The sequence below is a fragment of the Puccinia triticina genome, chromosome 8A (genome assembly GCF_026914185.1).
Source record: "Puccinia triticina chromosome 8A, complete sequence".
Taxonomy (NCBI): Eukaryota; Fungi; Basidiomycota; class Pucciniomycetes; order Pucciniales; family Pucciniaceae; genus Puccinia; species Puccinia triticina.
Window position 1 is genome coordinate 4,678,103 of NC_070565.1, and position 21,195 is coordinate 4,699,297.

Consider the following 21,195-nt stretch of genomic DNA (forward strand, 5'->3'; position numbering starts at 1 on the left):
GCTTGCATTCTATTCCTGAGGTAACCAGCCTTATTTTAGTCAATCAACCACCAGCACAACCCGCCTAATTCTTATAAACTATCCTTACCTCTCCTCAGTCTTACCCCCTCAGTCCATTTTTACTTCTACGGTCTGTTCTCTCTCAGCACAGATACAAGATATACCAAAAACTTGAAGCTCGATTGCGCACGTCGTTTCCAAGGAAGAATCTAATCTTTTCGTCCGAGCCTTTGAGCATAAACCAACAACATGAGATGGCTTGGATTCGTCTGTTTTCTTCTTATGTCAGCACAAGTTTTTGTAACACTATATATGGTACTTGCTTCGAGCTGACGTGTGAAATGATTGAATCTTGTTCTCAAAGGTGCTCGTCTGTGCTTCCGAAACCGATTGACATAACGGAATCTACGGAGTATACTAGCATTGTAGTTTTTGGAGCTTCCTATTGCGGTAAGCCCCACTGTTCTTACGCGGACGTGAACTAATTTCTAATAGCAGGTTCATAACTGATTGTTGACAAAAGCAGATAACGGACATCCCCGAGACAGCAAGTTCTCATCGAGCCTGCGGGAACCACCCTATTTTCATGGCCGTTGGTCTAACGGCCCGGTTTGGGTTGAGCATATCGCTGAAGTCATGGGTATTCCGTTGTACAACTATGCCTAGTTAGTCATTTTGAATTTTAGTCTGCAAAGCTCCATTCCCTCAATGTTCAATACTCGGCATCTACTGATAGCCGAAACATCGATACATGTACCCAACAGCGGCGGCGCGACAGCCAACAACGAGCTTACCAACGGCGGTGTCCCAGACACCCGGTCTCAGATCCAGTACTACAAAAATGATATTCAATCCGGCAAGCTCCACAGAGGCCATGGCAGGGTGCTTCACCTGACGTGGGTGGGCATAAACTCCATACATCACATTTGGCATTCGGAAGAAGGGGTGGAAAAAGCAAACCAGGAAGCGGAGGAGGTCAAGAGGCAGTTCTCCTATCTCCTCAAAGATAAAATCATCAATCGGTATGCTTCTTCCTTCCTTGCTGCCTTTCACGAACATTCCCCCGGTGAATAAGCTGAGAGTTTGATTTCACATCCGTTCCGGTTCAATTGCAGCCAACAGTCCGAATTCCATGTGCTTACCTTGCCACCCCTTCAAATTGTTCCAAATGATGCGTTTGCTGGAGCTGGCTCGGGTTGGGGATATGGGCAAGTAGGTATAAAAATGCTTACTGAAGCTTACAATAACGTCAGTCTCGTCGTTAAACCTATGTTCCATTATCACCAAACCAGTTGCTAAAGCCCTGCCATGTTTCCGTCCGTTTTGCAGCATTTGATTAGCGCCATTCACAGTCTCAACTCTCCCTCAGCGTACGTCCATGACATTGGAAGTTTTTGGTTTCGTGTTCACAACGCTCCTGATAGCGTAAGTTACTATTCATGCTTCCTCAAAGAAATGAAGATTAGTCAGCGGCTCAAATTTCTAATATTCTATTCCTCAAGTTCGGATTCACCCACGTTAATGCGCCCTGCCTTTCATATTCCCAACCATGCAAAGCCCCCGGAGAATATATGTACTTTGTTAGTTTTTTTTTGTTATCTTCAATTCCTTTTAGTTAGCTTATGTTCCCCTCAAAATTCAGGATTCACTGCATCCAACAACAAGGATGCATGCTCTAATAGGCGACTGGGTCATGAGCACACTTGAAGGTGTCTCTTACAGACACTAGGACACAAAGTGGATCCGAGTCACTTTATCTCGTTTTTTCACCCTTTTGATACCTGATTGCATCACCATTTATTTCTTCAAGCAGTCAAAACGTAGATAAATCTGTATAACACTTATCCTTTGGAAATTTTATGTATCTAAACCTCTGAATATGTACATCTAGATCCACCTTCTTTTGACTTTGGGTTGTTTTTTGTACACGCAGTAACTTGTACATCCATTACTTGGTCGGAAGCTTTCACAAGAGCCTCTTATTGTTTTGTTTAATTTTTGTTGCTTCGGTAATTATTGAACTTCCATTCGAAATTATTTTGTTTTTTGTCCCAATTGTCAAACATGGTGAAAACAGTAAAATCTGAATTATTCAACTGGAAACCTAGAGAGGAAAGGAATCTCATTGATTTATAGAGGAGGTTGAATGTGCATAATAGTGGGTGGCTTCAGGATTTTTGGTGCCGCCCATTTACAGGGGGTTTCCAGCGTCCTGGAAAATCACAAACCACTGACCTTGGCATACATTTTGATAGATGTTTATAGCTGATCACATACTAGGCTTTTAATTTTCAAATCCATAGCAGTGCTTCTACATAATTGTTGGATGATTTCTCAATTTTTCTGGTTTTGATGGTCACATAATCTTGAAAATTGAGTTGAGGTGCGCAAAGCAGCATGCACACCACTCCAGTGAGGTCCACAGTGCAGGGAGGATTGGGAGGATTCACACATTTGAGCTCCATCCACCAGATCTACAATTATGACTTTGCCACACCAAGTGATGCTGTAGGCCAGACTAACTGGTGAGCCTGCCATTTCTCTGATTTTCCTCCCCTTTGGTCCCATTTCCCTGTCCCCCCTCCCAACTCATTCTTGATTTTTGATTGACCCAATAATTATCCATGCTAAAAATGCCTTATAATTACAACCCAGATTAACCGTTACATGCCACCAAACTGTTATGCTGGATCCAACCCTCAGCGTTTCCCCTCCCTAGCTAGACTGCACCCCTTTGATCCAGAGCTTAACATGAATTGTTTCCCGCAAGCCTTTCTTGGTCAGATGCTTCAATGCTGTCAACAAGACCAAGAAACTATCGTGGTCAATGGTATGGGGTGGTTGATGACAATGTGCTTACCCAACGGGTGTCAGATCCAAGGCCAACTTGACTTCCTTGACTTTGCAACGCAAGCTTATGACACATATCCCAGTAGGGTTGGGATCTGGGTGATCATGCCAGAGCTGTTGAATGTATGTAAGCCACATCGTGAACACCCCAGGAATGTCATGTGCTAACCCATTTGTTTTTCATCTAAACACACTGGATAGCCACAAACAGCCGGGACTTCAACTATGTAGCAACCCTAACTTAACTAAGTCCTTCTATTGGAGACGGGACGCCGTCCTGCAGGGAACCTCCAAAGGTGGGAATTGGCTAAGTAATTAGGTACCGACCCGGCTTGCCCACACGTGCGTCGGCGCGCCTGACCCATTGGCCAGGTCCCCCGTTTCATCACACTTGGATTCCTGAGTGACAAACGAGCTCAAAGTGTCATTGGAACATTAAATATCCCGGACAAACTTGCGCGTAGGATGTGAGTTGATGGAGTCTGGTGCTGATTTGCAGTCTAACTTGACTAATAAAAGTCTCTCTATTGGAGCGGGGGGGGGGGGAGGGGGGGGCGTCGTGCACCTCCTTCGGAGGCTATGTGAGTTAGATTTTGCAGTGGGACATCGAGTCCTCCTGGATTCGGTGTCACCCTGTCAGGCTGGAGCGCCTGATCTGCCCGGGGCCCATCTTGACCCTCAAACCAGGAAAACTACCGATGCAACATCATCTTGGCTGAAAGGTTTGCGTACAAATCCGAACATCCCGGTGCCAATTGGTTCCCTGGTGTTTAGATTTGCCGTGATGCTTCAACTATGTCCTGGGGCTCCATACATAAATAGATGCCAGCTATGATCAAGCTATGAGGCTATGTTTTAACAGCGTATTCTGTTTGGTGGGTTGATGGTGTAAGTTCTCCCCGGCCAGTTTACGCTGGCGGTAGACTGAAGCTGACGGGTCGTAGATGGCTATATCAGCGGGTCTATAGAGAGCTTTCTTTGGTTTAGGGGTCTGCATGTATCTCAGTCCGGGTCTTTCTTGAGGTGCTCTACCTCAGTAACCTCAGCCCACGCCGCCTGTGCAACTCGCTGATGAAGTTTGGGTGAGTTGCGTTAGCCGGTTATGGAAAGCTTGGCCAGCGGGATATCGGCATGCGGACAAAAGGGCATGCAAGGCCGGGAGGTCGGGTGCTCCTCTGCGTTGCCATTTTATTGTTCCGAAAAACAAACAATAAGAGTGGTACAACTGCAGAAGGGTAGATGGAACCCCTGAACTATCCATCTCTTGCTAATTCCAGCACTATGGAATACTCGCTGATTCTCTCGAAGCACCCAACAAAGCATATTTGAGTTTAAATACTTCCGTCGCTGCTTTTCTACTCAAGAGTGACTGAGGGCAGACTCAGTGCAGGCATCACCCTCGAGTAACTCAGTCGAGCTGGCTGAGGTTGAGCCGCACTAAATATTTAAAGAGTGCATTTCTCATTCATCACCCGCAACTTCTTCAGGACACACTCCACTCCCCTTATACTACACCTCCCCCCTTAGATTTATTTAAGCCGCCATGTTTCCCAGCACCGGCAACTCACTCTCCCGTCCGAATGTGCCTTTCCCCACGGCTAGCACAAGCCAAGACTCCATGGCCGGCAGCAGTCGTCCCATTGCTAGCCCCCGGCAAGGAAGGCCGGCTCGCTGCTCCTCGTCGGCCCGGATCCCCTCCCGGCTTGCCCAATCCATCGTGTTTGACCGCGACGGCCACGCGCAAGACGGCCCGATGAGCGATGCCCACCGCTCCGCTGCACCTCCGACCGCAACTCGCTACGGGATCCCGATGTTGGGCGCGCACGGCAGGAACGCGGACTCCTCGGACCGAGGCATCCAAGTCTACGCCGAGACGGCTTCACCCCTCGCCCAGCCACCTTCCCCTCCCCATTCTCCCGAGCTCCCCTCGCAGCCCCCCTCAACCCCCACCACCCCCTCCTTCTATCTCTACTCCCGCCCCTTCCACCCCAACCCCCCTGGACCTCACATACGTCCTCCCCCCGAGCTCTGCCTCTCTCCCCCCTCTTCCCCCTCTACCCCGCCCTCCTCTCCGGCCTCATCCGACTCCGACTCCGAGGAGTCACCCGAAGAATCTCCCTCCACCCCGTCCGACATCCCGCCTTCCGCTCCCCGGTCTGCGGCAGCGCCTGTCGCCGGTCCCAGCCGCCTCTCTGCGGCACTGCCTCTAGCCAGATACAGCCATCGGTCCTACCCCCGGCTAGCACCCGACGAGGCCGATGTGCCGGCAATCTCCGACACCAATCTTCGGTCGAGGGAAGGGTCCGTCGATTCCACTTCCGCCCCCTCAACGCTGTTCCTTTCCCCGGCCTCATCACCCGGGACATCGACATTCGACCCCCGATCCATCTTCCGGCGGGCTCAACCTGCCGCCAAACCCCGAGTCGCCCCGCGTGGGCTTCCATCTGTCCGGGCATTCGCGCCAGCCAACCGGACTCTCTCGGCACCGGCCGTCTCATCCGCGGGGCCGTTCTCAGCCCGGATAGCCGCTGCTGCTAACCGTCGAGTCCCTTCCCGTGGGCTTCCATCTGAGCGGGACTTCGTGCCAGCCAACCCTCCTGCGCCCTCGGCCTCCTCACGGCCATCTCAACCGGCCGACCCATCCGCGGGGCCAGTCTCATCCCAGGCGGAGCTTCCCGAATCCCGACAGCCAGTGGAAGCTTCCGCTCTTTCGACTGGGGCTCAACCGGGGTCGGCAGGAGCAAGTTCGCCTTACGACTTCCTCTTGCAGCCTCTGGCCAACAGACCGGCTGCAACCTTCACCACCTCTGTGAGGGCTCCATCGGCCTTGCCAGGACGGCGATCCCGGCCTGCTCGGTTGAGTGTCCGTTTCGACTTGCCTCCTGGCTCGGGTCGATCACCGGCTGGCTCGAGCCGATTGCAGGCTACCTGGAATCGAATTCAGGCTAGCTCTCGTTCCCTACAAGCTCGCTCACGGCGATCATTCCCTCCGTCTCTTGGCCTGTCAGCGGTACCGACGACCTCAGCCGCGGCACCACCTCCTCGCCGCCACATCTCCATCCCTGAGTCGGCATCGACATCCCTCGCCGAGGTGCCGCAGCGTGCCCCCGACCTCCCCCCTCCGATATCTCCCATGGTATCCCCCAATGCACCTCCTCGTTACTCGCTAGTGTCTCGCCAAGGGAGAACGTCACCGCGGGTGTTTCTGGCCTTGAGTCAGTCGGCAGCAAGGTCTTCGTCTTTGGTCCGTGCCGCTTCCCCCTCCCCCTCCCCACTTTCCTCACGTCAGTCGACATCACGGTCTCTGCCTCCGGCTCGTGCGCCTTCCCCTTCCCCTTCTCCACCGCCCTCACCATTGGCGCATCGCTCTTCTTCAATCTCACCGCCACCCACCATCGCGCATTCTCCGTCACTCTCGCCGCCAATCTCTGTGGCTCCCTCTCTACCCGCTTCCCCGGCACGCACCGCGGTGCCTTCCCCACCAGTTTCCCCGGCACGCCCCCTTGCGCGCTCTCCAAGTGTTTCCCCGGCACGCACCGTCGGACCCTCTCCTCGGAATTCTCCGGTACGCCCTGTTGTGCCTTCTCCTCGGGTTTCCCCGGCACGCACTGTCGTACCCGCTCAGTCGCCGGCTGCAAATGTTGAGGAGACGTCATCTCGGGAAAATGCGGTCGAACCCGGCACCTCGGATGCCCCGAGCCGTTCGGGCTATCAAACCCGATCGAAGCGAAGAAGAGACGCCGAAGCTGCACCGGCCCCTGCAGCCAAGCGTCTTGAGGCTGACCGCCCAGCACCGAAGGGGAAAGGAAAAGCCCCTATGAAACGACAGCCGAACAAGCGAGCCGCTGTAGATGAAGAGGCCCCCGAAGCGAGCACAAGTCGGCCCCGGAAGACCGCGAAGGCCAGCCCAAAGGCCAAGAAGGAGAAGGAAGCCGACCGCCCGCAATCGAAGGTGAAGGGAAAGGCTCCGGCGAAACGGCCGACGAAGAAGAGCGCAGCCGTCGATGGGCCTGCACCGCAAGCCAGCACAAGTCGGCCTGGGAAGCCCGCGGAAGCCAGCAGAAAGGTCAAGCGCGAAGAAGACGATCCGGCCCGGCCAGTGTTGGTTCGTCGGAAGGTGGGCCGTCCGGCGGGCAAAGGCAAGCGCAAAGCCGCCACCAAGGAGGTTGAGGCCGAACCAAGCAGGCCGAGTGTCAGTCGATCGGCGGACAGGACGGGAAGCGGGGAGGGGACCTCAACTACTTTGGGCTACTTCACCCGATCTAAAAGAAAACGGGCCCTGTGAACGTATAATAATATTTAAATTCAATCTAATGACAACAATTTTGTACCTTAAGGCGCACAACTAATGTAAAATAAATAAAACTGATTGTTGTGATGAGTGAGACCGATTGATCTTTATCAATCTCAATTATGATTCTTGATTGGTTTTTGCACTTTCAACGACTTATCTGAATAAAAAATAAGCATCTTTGTTAGTACTAGAGGCAGCACATTTATCTGCCGATATGTTAATCTTTTCTTCTGCTTTCGTTCCTCTCCTTTTCAAGCTTCCTCTTGTAAAATTACTATTGCTAATTTTTTCAATAGACTCAATAATTTGTTTGACAATGGTTATGTGTTGAACTTCATCATGTCAACATTTTCTAACACTTCACTGACTGAATTTGAGTCTCCTTCTTGAATCCTTGAATCAATTTTTTTTCATGAACCATCAAAGCCCAATTCAACTTGAATATATGGTGAAAATGAAATAGAGAATAAACAAAGAGCAGCTGCAAAATAACATCCATCCAAATCCTTGGTCTTGCTTGCTTTCAAAAGAGGCTGCAAGCCAGCAGTGCTTGTGAAATGAGCAGTGTACTGTTGGATCAACGTTTTGAGATGAATTTGGTAGAGAACCTCAAGTTTATCAATGGTCAAATCAAGTTTGACGAGCCCAAAGTAGTCTGTGATGAAAGCAAGTAGGAAGACAAAAGAAATTGATGAAAAAACATTCTAATTGAGGGACAAAATTGTTTGACTCATGACTTGTCAATTTTTAAACTTCAAGACACACAGACTGAGATGGGCTTGTCAAAGAGGAGGCTCAAGGAAGGTAAAGGACCTATGAAGTTATTGCTTAAAATAAGACCAGACTAAAGACAAAAAAATCAATAATAGAAAAGAAAAAAGAAGACAAATACTAGAAATAACCAACTCAAGATAGAAGATAAGAATGTAGAAACAACTGATGGAAAATGGGTCAAGACAAGGGACTAGAAGACAATCTGTGTTGTTGAGGTTAGTTTGGAGTCAAGAGAGAGAGACAGAAAGAGAAGGAGAGAGAACAAACCCTAACAACAGGACAAGATAGGTAAGAGATAGATGGAGAAAAAGTAAGTAGAACAATCTGCACCAGAAGACTGAGGGAGAATCACAAATTAGCAATGAAGAACAAAGGGATGTGAGAGATGAGAAAAAACTTTAACAAAATGATTGGAGTAGCATTTCTCACCAAGTTACAAGAGTTCAAAGACCGTCTGAGTGAAAGCTTGGGTGGTGAATCAAGAGTTGCAAGAGTGGTACTGAGATTGAGATTGATTGGGCAGAGCTTTGAGCAAAGCAAAATCCAGGTTGAGTTTTTGGATGGTGATTCATCAATACCCAGATGAGTTTGAGCGTTACCTCTTCCAATTAGGTTTGATATGATGATGATTTATCATTTCACTCAAGTTTCACACACAAGCCAAGACAAAGCGGTGATGCTGTGGTGCTCTCTTGAGGTCAAGTTCCAACAGAAGGGGCAGTGAGGATGAGAAGCTCAGGGTGGTGTGGAGAAAAATGAGGAAAGAACCAATGATGTTATTGAAAGAAAACAAAGATCTAAGATTGATTTCTTGTTAGACTATTTAAACTTATTATTTATATACAACTTGTTTTGTCTAGAGAAACGTGAATAAGAGAGGGTTTTACCTAAGAGAAGGAGATAGGCCGCTCTTTACTAGAAAAACTTGAGAGGAAATAAGGACAGAGATGGAACTCTGAAAAATGTGAAACCCTTTTGCTGAATGGAGAAGGGGGATGATGGAGGTGCAAACTCTGCCCTTCTATGCTATCAGTCAACAAGACCCACCAAGATATGCTTGGCAAGTTTTAATCAAGTGATAGGTCTGGTCTAGTTCCAGATGAAGTTGTTCAATGACAGGTATGTGAGATTTGAGAGTGAGTTCAGTAGTTATTTGCAAATATAAGGGTTGTAGTGATGTGTGGTTGTGATGCTAAGTGTGAAGGGTGGTATGTAAATAACTGGTGAGTACTGAGCTGAGGAGCTGACAACTGGGGAGGAGAGAGCTCCTTATATAGACAAAAGTGGAGCCCCAGAGGGGCTTGTGGGTTAGGGTTTCAACTAATCTAGACAAAAGTGTGAGGGATTTTAGCTGGTGGGAGTAGATACAAATGATGTCATAATATGTCAAGGGTACATAAATGATTTCAGAAGAATGCAGTAGGGCCACATGAAGGCTGCGTAAAGTGACAGTAGACTGCATGAGTTGACAAGTGGATGCAGGGGGTGCATAAATGAAGTCTGACACTGCAGAGTCAGTGTGTGATGACATCATAATATGGAAATAGAAGAGTACTTGATAATATGTAATGACTGTAGTCTGATGGGGAGATGTATGTTTGTATCCTGTGATGTGTATAAGCATAATGCTGTGATCCTTGACTTGAGGCTTGTGACAGGCTGGTGACTGGGTATGTTGAACGTTTGATGGGTGTCCAGTGTCCAAAGAAGTGTAGGTTCCAATCCAGTGGGGTTCAGTTGATGCTTCCAGTGGTGACTAGGGGTAAAATTGGCCGTAGAATCCATTTCTGAGGTCTGTTTGATGGTATCTTGAGGCTTATTACGAGTAAATATATGTACAAGAAAAAACTTTTGATTTTTCACTTTTCCGTCTACCACACCGCCAGTTTGAGAAGAGACTTTTGGATGACAAGTCAACCGGATGGCTGAGTTTTACGAGGTTTTGATGTAAAGAAACTTGATGAGTCCCACCGCAATAAGTTCCCTGAAAAGTGCAGTCAGATGCACATGTGTTTTGTCCTGAAACTGTTTTGCAAAGTTTCACTCTTTGCCAGATCAATTTCTCCTTGATTGTTGATAAACACCTTGATGTTCTTGAGGTTAGAAAAGATGATAGTTTGTCTGCTAGATTTGCAATCCACACTAGATCCTGTCCCAGATCTGAAAATTATTTCTATTCTGCTTCAGTGGTTGACAGTGAGACAGTAGTTTGCTTTGACAATTTCCAGTTGATGAGATGTGTTCCTGTTTGGACAACAAATCATCTGCACGTGTTGGGACAGTTCCCCCAGTCAGAGTCAGCAAACGCTTGCACTTCAGAGTTGTTTTGTTGGACTTATGTTAGACCAATTTCACGTGTGCCCTTGATATATCTGAATAATTGAACTGCCGCTTGATAGTGTTTTATTCCAGACTTTTTAGTATACTGACCGCTGTGGTGGACAGACTGGTACACGCATGGGATCAAGTTTTGTTGCGCGTGGTGCGCGCCAGCGGCCGTCATTAGGTCCTGTGACTCAATGAATTATGATTAGGTAATCTGATTGGGTCCCGCGACTCAATCAATTATGATTGGGTCCCGCAACTCAATGAGAGTTATGGCACAGTCCTCAACCCTCAAGACTTTCTCAGGTCCAACAGCATGGTGTGGCCCGCATCCTCAAGGCGTTTCAGGATTTCTTCCTCTTTCTATTCTCTTCTATGGTTTGGTTTTGTTTTCTTTTTGTCTTGTTTTGTTTCAGTTGTCTAGTTGTTGTAGCGCGCGCTTGCGCGCTAGGTTGTGATGAGATGTCTGCTAGATGTCACTAACTCCAAGGTTGGAGTTCAATTTGAAATCAGGCTTTGGAACGGCATGGACCTACTCTGAACTGTATTTTTCAGTCTTCCATCAAATCCAAAGTTTATTGTTCCTGGCGTCTTCCGCCCGTATTCTCCAAATCCCACATCTTCTAAGTTTGTTTACCCCGCAACGCAGATCTCAACCACTCTCTGGTTTTTATCACACTGCCGCCGGCAGTATCCCCGGCTCCCCTCTCAACACAAACACCGCTGACAGGCAACTCTAGCCGTCAGAAAATCACCCCCCCCCCCCCTCAATGCTTACACAAATTCTCTGCGCTCATTCACGGCCAATCACCCCGGAGGGCATACGCAGCTCAGTTTCTCATTCCTCATTCCCCTCCACCAACTGCCTACCACCTGGCACGGTAGGAGTTCCTCACCGCAAAAGCAATATACATTCTTGTCAAAATGCTGAGATAATTCAGAGATCTGATGAGCGCACAATAGTTCATCCCAGTGTCTTCAAAAAGTTTGATCTCTATAGGTGCTGCCTTCTTGAGGTGTTCTCAAGGATTTAAAGGACACCAGGCAGGGTGTAGTTCTTCAAATCCAAATTCACAAAGCTTCTGATCAATATCACCAGGGAAGCTTTGGGGGCACTGCACAGGGAGTGCCACAGCTGAATTTGGGGTTAGTTTTTGTCTGAACTGGGGCAGAAGCCCTTAAAATGTGATGGTTAATTGTTCAATAACTGTGCAAGAACTATAGACCAATCTAATTTGGAGTGATATGTAACCATTGGACGTGAACTATCATTCAACTCTGTTGAATTCATCTTGAGGTCAAGTTCATGTCAATCCTAACTTAAGTTCTACATTTCAAAATCAGGTAGCTCTTGCTTATCCAATTTTTTCTACATTGGGGTGAACTGCCTTCATCAAATATGTATCACACCTGAAACGCAACTGCCTAGATTTGGATAAAGAAAATATCAGAAGTGCCAAATGTTGTAATATTTGCACAAGTGCAGTAGAACTTTATTTTGGCTGGGTACACAGGGGTGACACAGTTCATAGATCAATCAGCTGCAAATGCCCCTCAAAATGTGTGATTGGTGTGTGATTTGTCACCCTATTGTAGATTTGTCACCCTATTGTACGCGCTTACAATAGGGTGACAAATCAGACACTTTCCATACCAGAGGGGAATTTTGGCCGAGTAAATGAGGGTAAATTTTAAGAAATATTTAGCTGTAACTGCCCTGATGGACTATGATTTATCACCCTATTGTCCAAGCATACAATAGGGTGACAAATCACAAACCAATCACATTCTGTTGAGGCCACAGCAATGGGTACAGATGATGAAATGGTTCCAACACTATTCAGATTGACTCCACCCTTGGGTACAAACAATGTGTGAGTGGTGCTTTGCACTTTAGTTAAACTTTGGTTACAGACAATTTGTGTTCTGTGGTCCAGTTTAGTTACTACTGAGTTACAGAAGAGTTCCAGCCGAGTTATGGATACTTCATATATATGTACTTGTATATCATTTCATGTATTTTGTGTTTGATTACACATATGATGTAGTAGACATTGCGCTGAGTTATGAAAAAAAATCAAGGTAAGGCACTCCCTGGGGAGTGCCCCCCAAGCATTGCTGGTGTATATTGTGTTTGATTAATATGTTGGGTGCTAGAAAGAGGATGTGGAAGGTCAAGCATTTTAGAGGAGAAAAGCCTGGGAACGGAGCATGTGTAATTTGGGCAGAGATTAAAAACTAGTGTGTGATAGTGCTGTTCAAGCAGAGTTAATTCTGAAAAGTGTGGAGGGGAGGAAGGGGGATGGGAAGATGGTTTTATTGGTTCTATCTTTCTCATCATCTTACTTACTACGCATGATTTGTAATTAAAATTGGGGTACTTAGAGGATTAGGAGAGTTTTTATGTTACTATCTTTATCTTACTAGCTATAAGCTAGTTAGCAAGAGGTAGTGCTGCCTTGCATCTTGCCGCTACCAGCTCGCCGGGTCCACTGCCACGATGATCCCAATATTCACAAGACTAGTGCACTTGAAATACCCAAGGGAGGTTAGCATGCAATTACTTGCCCCAGATTTTAGTATGTTTGTCTGCCCCTTTACTGAATTTGCGCTTGAGAGATATTTGAATGAGGGGCAAATGTTAGCTGCTGATGAGTCATTGACAACTTTGGTTACTGTATGATAGGTTGCGCCGCCAGCCCTTTTCTCCTTCTGCTTTTCAAGATGTTGCTGGTAGATCACCAGATGTAACATCCAGCAAGCACTTTTGGTATGATTTGACACTGGGTTGTGTTTATTCCGATGTCAAGTGATTGGATTATACAGTTTTTTTCTTCTTTTCTGGAACTTCTGCTGCCAATGCAGTAGTGGGATTACCCCTTGAGGTGATTTCTGGAGCTTCTATTTTGAAGCGTTGTAGTAGATACTTTTGTTCCGGATGAAAAATTAAAAAAATTCTAGTTTACATATGTAGTGTTACATTCCACCCTCTTTTGATAAACACACTCCCTCCAATTTACATACACAGTTGTACACAACTGAATGTATATAGTTTACATACCACCCTTTACATATGTCTGTGTGTATGTAGGTGGCTGCGTAGCAACCAGCCATCCTCATATGCAGCTGTGTAGCAACCACAAGCCACTTATTACAGTATCCTAGCAACCAAAAGCCACATTAATAAAGCTGCATAGTAACCATGGGGCTGTGCAAGTCACTCAAGCAGACTAAACAGCTATACAGAAAGCTGTGTAGGTCACTTGAGAAGAATCCATAGCAATCAGAGGGCTGTGTAAGCCACACTTGTAACTAGATTACCAGCTAAATTTCCTCATGTCTACACTGCCACACTGTACATAGCTGTATTCTGCACAGCAGACCAGCCAAAATATCTCATTTGTAAAAGGCACACCAGCCAAAACCCCTTATGTACATAGACCACCAGCACAAATACCTCACATTTTGCTATATAAGGAGGGGCTCTCTCCTGTTTCCCCATGGAATGAAATCCACTCCAGGAGATCATTCCCCCCATGAGATTCAAATAAATTGTCACCCTCACACTCTCTGCCAATAGAGATGGCCCCTGTGAACCCGGGTACCCGCCAGCTTTTTTGCTAAATTTTGACACCTGCACCCGCACCCGCACCGCCTGGGGCAGTCAGAGCGGGTACCGGTGTGGAACTACTCAAAGGGGGGAATAGAGCTTGGAAGGGAAATGGATAGCAACACTAGTACTAATGTAAGCTATGCCAGGGTGCTGATGAGGCTGCCTTCCTGACTAATGCTGAGGGGATGAGAGTAGCACTAAGAAAAAGAAGAAAAGGTGTGGCTGATTTCTACTTGATCTTAGGAGCTAGTACTATGAGCTGGCTACTGCCTACTTAAGGTGAGAGGGTTGGAGCAATGGTTGAAGGGGGAAAGCAATTGGAAATGATTCAATGGCAATGGGTTGATGAGAATGGGCACTATAATTTCTGTATCTAAAATTCTCTATAAATTCTGCATAAGGTACAAGTGAGGGGGGAAGGACAGTTCTTATATGATGGAAGGATGAGCACAGACAATGAGGAGTTCTGGCTATGGGAATGAAGTTTTGTACAAATGGGGAAAGGTTCTGGCTATGGGAATAAAAGATTGTACAAATGGGGAAAGTGATGTGAACATAGTAACAACTTGTAATGATGAGCACTACTAGAGATGGCAAACAGGTACCCGCGCGGCGGTACCCGGCACCCGCCGGCGGGTACTCATCAGGGTCGCGGGTACCGCTGCTGCGGGTGCCAAGTACGGGTACGGGTGTTGGTTTTTGTGTGATTTTTAGGCGGGTACCCGGGTACCACCGCTTGATACCCGCCAATACTGCTACCTCTTTTCCGCTGTGTATGTCCCCGACCCCCTTCTGGACTTGTCTCCTGCAAGTCCTGTGTGATATCCCCGGCTGCAGCGCCACCAGCTTGCCGAGAGGGATTAGAGATTCCTCTTGGCGAGCAGGTATACGCCCACCAGCCCGCCAAGAGGGATTCCTCTTGGCGAGCAGGTATGCACACACCAGCTCGCCGAGAGGTCGGAGAGCAGGTATGCACACACCAGCTCGCCAAGAGGTCGGAGAGCAGGTTTACACACACCAGCTCGCCGAGAGTTCGGAGAGCTGGTGCACACACACCAGCTCGCCGAGAGTTCGGAGAGCTGGTGCACACACACCAGCTCGCCAAGAGGGATTACTCTCGGCGAGCAGGTATACACCCACCAGCTCGCCAACAGGAATGCCTCTCGGCGAGCTGGTGTGTGTATACCAGTGCTCGCCGAGAGAAATCTCTCTCGGCGAGCAGGTATAAATCATCTCTTGGCGGCAGGTATACTGATACCAGCTTGCAGAAGCCCGAGAGGGATCCCTGAGAGGGATCCCTCTTGGCGAGCAGGCACATATCTACAAAAAACAACTTGGCGGGTACCGCCGGTACCCGCCAGAAAGACCCGGGTACCGCCGCCGGGGGTGCCAAGTACGGGTACGGGTATCTGTTTTGGGCCAAAAAGACAGGAGGTACCCGGACACGCGGCGGGTACCCGGGTACGGATTGCCATCTCTAAGCACTACTGAAAGGAATAAGCACAGATCCAATGATGTAATGTGTACAGTAGCCATAGTACATAATGAGTAATGTATGTAAAGGGTTTAGTATGTGAGAAAATATCTGTGAAAAGAATGTGATGTAATGATTCAACTAAGTTACTAATGAAATGAGTATTGTAACTATTGAAGACTGTAAGGTTTCTGTAAGTCTTGTATCCTCTATAACTACTGAACCATTGGAGATAAGGGGGTACTATGTATGAGTGACTATAGGTGAAATTTGGCGTAGAATCTCAATATGCAATAATAATGAGGTATTTGTGAAGGGTTATAAGGAGATGGGCAATGGAATGATGAATATATGTAAAGAAAAGCAATAAAATACTACTTATGGTTTGGAATGGAGCACCACACCGGAGGGTACCTGCCCCTCAAAATTGACCGGAAGGATTCCTTCCATTTGAAGAGGTTACAAAACCTCTTTGACCGGAGGGATTCCTTCTGGTCAAAGGGGTTCTGTAGCCTCTTTGACTGGAAGGAATCCTTCCGGTCAAAGGGGTTACAGAACCTCTTTGACTGGAAGGACTTTCCAGTCAAAGAGGTTACAAAACCTCTTTGACTGGAAGGAATCCTTCCGCTCAAAGAGGTTTTGTAACCTCTTTGACTGGAATGCCTTTGAAGAGGTTACAAAACCTCTTCAACTGGAAGGCCTTCCTTCCAGTCAAGTCGAAGAGGTTCTGTAACCCCTTTGAACAGGAGGATTCCTTCCAGTTGAAGAGGTTACAAAACCTCTTTGACCGGACGGAAGGCCTTCCCAGTCCTTCTGGTTGTTGTGGCAGCCGCCACCTGCCCAAACAAGAGCAGATATGTCACACGGCTCCTGGTACAGGCAGGCGGGTGGGCACTTGGTGAGGAAAAAGAAGTGCTGAAAGACTAACGGCGAGGAGAGTCTGAGCTGGAAGTATCTTCTGACTTTGAAAGAATGCTTTTGATAATCGGACTCTAAGCTAGAACACTAAGAGGGGTGCGGAGTAACAATTACACGAGAAGGCAACCAAGAGTGCTGAGAACTATAATCTTAATTTGATGAGGAGAGAGGAAATCATACAACGAGTGGCCGTACATATAGGGACGCGCACACAGGTGGGTATTGCATAAAGTCATGAGTCATTGGAAAAGCATAATGAAACAATCAAGAGACCAGCGGTGCCTGTCGAGTCTCGAGCGCCAATAGTGACGTAACTGTAAGCTGTCCTTGAGCGAGACGGTAAGTGTTGATTAAGGTCATGCGCCAAGCTGGATGAGACTGGAATCGAGATTCTGATGATAACAGTGAATCGCGCTAGTCGAGAAATGGGTGTGTGACTAGAACGTTCAATGCCTCAGATCGCACTAGTCGAGAATTGGGTAGTTGACTAGATGCGATGACTGAGACTGTTTTTTGGGAAAGCAAACGAGCGAGGTCGCCGATTGGAGCCCTTGGATGAATGGCCGAGAAGATTGGGTTATTGGCCAAGCATCCTTAACAAGATAACTTGATGTTTTTTATCTAAAGGCTTATCTGTTGTATGACAAGATACCCGCTAGATTACCTGGGTACCCGCTTTATTTCTCCCAGAAATCCAGCATCCGCACCCAAACATGCACACGCTGGCGGGTACCCGCCAGCGGATAGCAGGTACCCGCAACGGGTTTGTTGGGGCCATCTCTATCTGCCACTTAATAAAATACTAGCTTTATAGTTTGCAACACACAGTCCATTGTGAGCCACTTGTGAGAAAAGTATTCAACTACACTAGACCACTGTCTTCTTGCTTCCAGCCTAGCTGGGGGTGTTGTCAGTCTTTGTTTTTCAGAGAGGCAGGGGTTTCCCCACACATACTTCTCTAAATTCAGCCATAAGAGGTGCAAACCGCTTTTGGAGTCTCACAGCATCCAAACTTGGGCAGTTGATTAATTAAAAATTGAGGTTTGCCTAGAGAGTTGAGATCTTGAAAGAGGCTTTGCATCAAGTATGGTTGTTTCTTTGTGATTTGACTTATGATGCTGCAGCATATCACGAAGTCAGGAACTATCATTCCGAGAGATTAAAACTTTGCCAAGAATTCTTCAATTCCAACAATGTAGGCGGCCATGTTGTCATTGAATTGAGTATCTTCCCATTTGGCCCAGACTTTGTAGCTTGCTAGAATTGAATCAGAGGCGTAAATGGATTTGAAAATTTGCCAGAGTTGATAAGGATTTTTGGAGTTCTCCTTTTTCACAATGGTGTTGAAGACTGTTGAAATTCCAGTGTCACCGGTCTCTCTTTCCTCATCTTTCCCTTCCCTGTCACACTTTTCCTCTTCCTGTCACTCCTTCACTCCCTCCAGATGCATATACAATGTTCACCTTCTGTCCCACAATCGGGCCCCAATATTGTAATAGCTTGAAGATCCCCAGCTTAGACAAGAAATAAACTCATCTGCTTCTGCGCGCATTTCCCTGAGGTCTCTACAGGATACAACCTCTTGTAGTGTGTGTTCTTTTCCACCACGCAAGCTAAAAGCTTTTTTGCACTCCCAGAGGGCTCCCTTGGCCCCTTTTTGTTGTCTCACTCAGAGCTTCTCTGAGCTTGTTGTTCCTCAGGCCACTCTGCCCTTCCTCTCAGCCTTGACCTCCGGTCATAGCTTCAACAAATACACCGTCTGTCAGATTTGCGCATAGTAAGTTTGCTGCCTTCTGTGTTTTGATCTTAGTTCTTTGAGTCATGTTGGGCAGGGGAGGATTGTGGATTAAATTCTCAAAGTTGAACTCCAAGAGCACCATCCTTATTTTCTTCTCCCAGATTTCAAATTTTTTGCCCAAGAACTTAGGGACCTTCATTGTTGGCTTGCCACCAAAGCTCAAATTGCTTGATTCTCCATTGGTTTTGGCCATTTTCTTCGCCTTCTCCTGGTATATGTACTTGAGGTACCGTTTCTAGCACCAAGACTGTATATCTGAAAGAAAACAAAGACCTGATGCCGGATGGGTTGGTTGAGGAGATGCCCGACTCTCCAACACTTGATGAATCCATGCAAGCATATCTCCAACATATTGGATCAGATTATGGGCTATCAGCTTGATTGGCTGTGTTAGTCCTGCATCCCCTCTTGAGTAAACAGGAGCTTGATTGGGCTGCAGTTAAGGTGGTCATTGCTTCCCTAAAAAGTAAATTTTTAACAATTGCACTGCAAGTTTTGTATCAAAGCACAATACACAAATAGTAGCATGGCTCACTCAAGTGAATCTGGAGGGCACTTCAAGCAACTGATAGTTTGCTTCATTTGGTGTGCAAAGTGTTTTTTGTTGAGGTTTCACTTGAGGACTGAGGGATTGAGAGGCAAGGAGGAGGGGTTGAAAGAGGAGCTTTGCTGAAGGTTGTTGGCTCAGGTGGGGCTAGAGTGGTTTTGGCTCAGACTCAATGATTTTATTTCTTCTCCGAGGAGCGGACACAAACACACAACTAGAGAGCCCCCTGCACAAGATCCAGAGGGGGCCTGGAAGCATGTAACACACATGACAACAGGAACAGGACATGTCTGGAACTGGGACAGGAACAGGAACAGGAACAGGAACAGGGACAGGAACTAGAACAGGGACAGGTACTGGGACAGGAACAGGAACAGGAACAGGAACAGGAACAGGAACAGGAACAGGAACAGGAACAGGAACAGGAACAGGAACAGGAACATGAAAACTTAGAAAGAGAGCAGACTAAAAAGCTCAGATTCTGACATTTTTTGGGGGCAGCTGGTGGCACACACAGAGGGGAGCTTGACCTCAACAGATGTAGAGTCTGCAGAAATGCCCATGTGCAATGATTTTTCCACATGACATCTCATTATTCTTTATTTTAACACTACTACTGCACAAACAAACTAGCATAATTTTGCTCTCAACGACTTTAGCATTGAAGAGGTTTTGGGTCAGAACAGCTGGGAGAGAACTAGAGCTGATCACATCCAGAGAGAATTTGGCAGAACAAACTATTTCCAACTGCCAATGGTATACTCAAAATTATTGTTTTTTATGGCAGGCCAACTAGTTAAAAGTACAAGAATACCAACATATGTAGTGAAAGAAAAAGACTTATCAACCCGAGAAAATTGAGAAAGACAAGAGAACGTTGACACCCTAACCTTAACCCTTGATGTAGACAGTCAGAACCAATGGCTCTGGAGTCCTGGACCTATCAAACTGCCAGAGTCACATCGGGGTTCCGCACAGTGCAAAGTTTGAACCCAACGACATGGCTTTGGGTGAGCTGAATTTAGAAGAGCTCCAGGATATATACATCTGGCCAAGCAAAGAGCTGTCTTTTGGGCATCTGATTATTTCTTCTTGAGCTTGAAAGGGACCAGAGCATGTTGAATGTTTCTGTCAAAATACCAGGACATGATAACACCATACAACCTGCGTGTTGCACCACCGGCTGCCACAGACTTGTGTTGCAAGAGCAAGACGGCATCGATGGGTTGTTGCCGGATCAAATGCTTCAGGATCGGCGGGCATGGGCATGACACGCAGGCTGGACAGTGCAATCATGTCTCGGTATTTTGAGAAAGATTTGAAATGTTCTGGTCCCTGTCGAGCTGAAGAAGAAAGAACCAGATATCCAAACCAGCTCTTTGCTTGGCCAAATACGTATATCCTGGAAGTCTCATGCAGCTCTGGCAGTTCGACAGGTCCGGAGCCTTTGGTTCTGAATCATTTGCGTGAAAAAGACCAAAAAAAAAGTTCCTCGGTCTGATAAAAGATTAGTGGTAACCCCGACAAGAGAAATAAGAGGGGATATACTTCGCGATGTGACGACAAGAAATGTACCTAATCAGGCGCAATATTATCACCACGAAGTCGTCCGCGTGGCCAGCCACATAGTCGACATTGAATCCTACGGGCGAGGGGGCATCAATTTCTAGAGCAAACAGGATATCCAATTTGGTAAAACACCCACGAACAACAAGAGCGAAACCACTTTACCGATTGTGTTCACCGAATAGGACGGTCGATCCTCCAAGACGTAGGACAGTCCATTGATACAGCTGATTATCTGGTTCGTCTGTTGGAGGCCCTCGAGGAGGCCTTGTGGAGCTCTGGCTATCTCCACAGAGACTGAAGCAAACATAAGATCCAAATCGCCCATCGATCAACAGGAGCGAAATCACTTCACCGATTGGGTTCATCGAATTTGACGGTCGATCCTCCAAGACGTAGGGTAATCCAATTATAAAGATGATTCTCTGATTCGTCTGTTAGAGGCCCTCGATGAGGCCTTGTGGAACGCTGGCTATCTTCACAGTGACACTGCCAGAATCTCATGATGAACGAGCAGATAGACGATCCGGATAGAAAATGCTTCCGGATCGACCCAGATGTGGCAGTTGATTTATTCACGGTGTCGAGTTTGCAGTGACATCCGGACGAGCAGCGCAGCCACTGCGAACGCTGCACAGTGACGGCGGACGATGCACAGTGACTGCGGATGTAGCCGGTTTGGCAACACATCAGCCTACACGGCGGTGGTAGCATTCGCATTTGTCGGGTTAAGTTGACGATTTTGGGCAACTTAACCCGAAAGGCAATCGCATCGGTCCGGGCTAACCCCGGGTCAACAAACCTCAGGTTTGATTTCAGGCTGAGGTCAGCTAAATTTAGGGCCTGTACCATAGCTTTCCGCGGATTCACACCTCGGATTCCGAGCCGCCAAAAATACCGGTTCGTCAGGATTATTTTCCCTGCACGGTTTCCCCGAGCTCAAAATCAACAACTCCTCGGTCACCGGTACTGACCGGTCAGCCAGAGCGGTACACACCGGCCATCGGAACGTAGATGGCAGGTCCGTTCGGTCATT

General features: G+C 47.3%; 2 protein-coding genes across 2 annotated transcripts; both read left to right on the forward strand.

Annotated features, from left to right (window-relative positions):
* Nucleotides 1-249: 249 nt before the first annotated feature.
* Nucleotides 250-1,729, forward strand: PtA15_8A482 (uncharacterized protein; the record flags this gene model as incomplete). Its single annotated transcript, XM_053171917.1, has 8 exons — nt 250-284; nt 365-450; nt 527-665; nt 765-1,022; nt 1,116-1,248; nt 1,330-1,425; nt 1,503-1,580; nt 1,643-1,729. The coding sequence occupies 8 exons, from the start codon at nt 250-252 to the stop codon at nt 1,727-1,729; spliced, it is 912 nt and encodes a 303-aa protein (XP_053023133.1).
* Nucleotides 1,730-4,393: 2,664 nt separating this feature from the next.
* Nucleotides 4,394-7,135, forward strand: PtA15_8A483 (uncharacterized protein; the record flags this gene model as incomplete). The annotated part of the gene is made up of 1 exon (XM_053171918.1): nt 4,394-7,135. The coding sequence occupies one exon, from the start codon at nt 4,394-4,396 to the stop codon at nt 7,133-7,135; it is 2,742 nt and encodes a 913-aa protein (XP_053023134.1).
* Nucleotides 7,136-21,195: the final 14,060 nt, after the last annotated feature.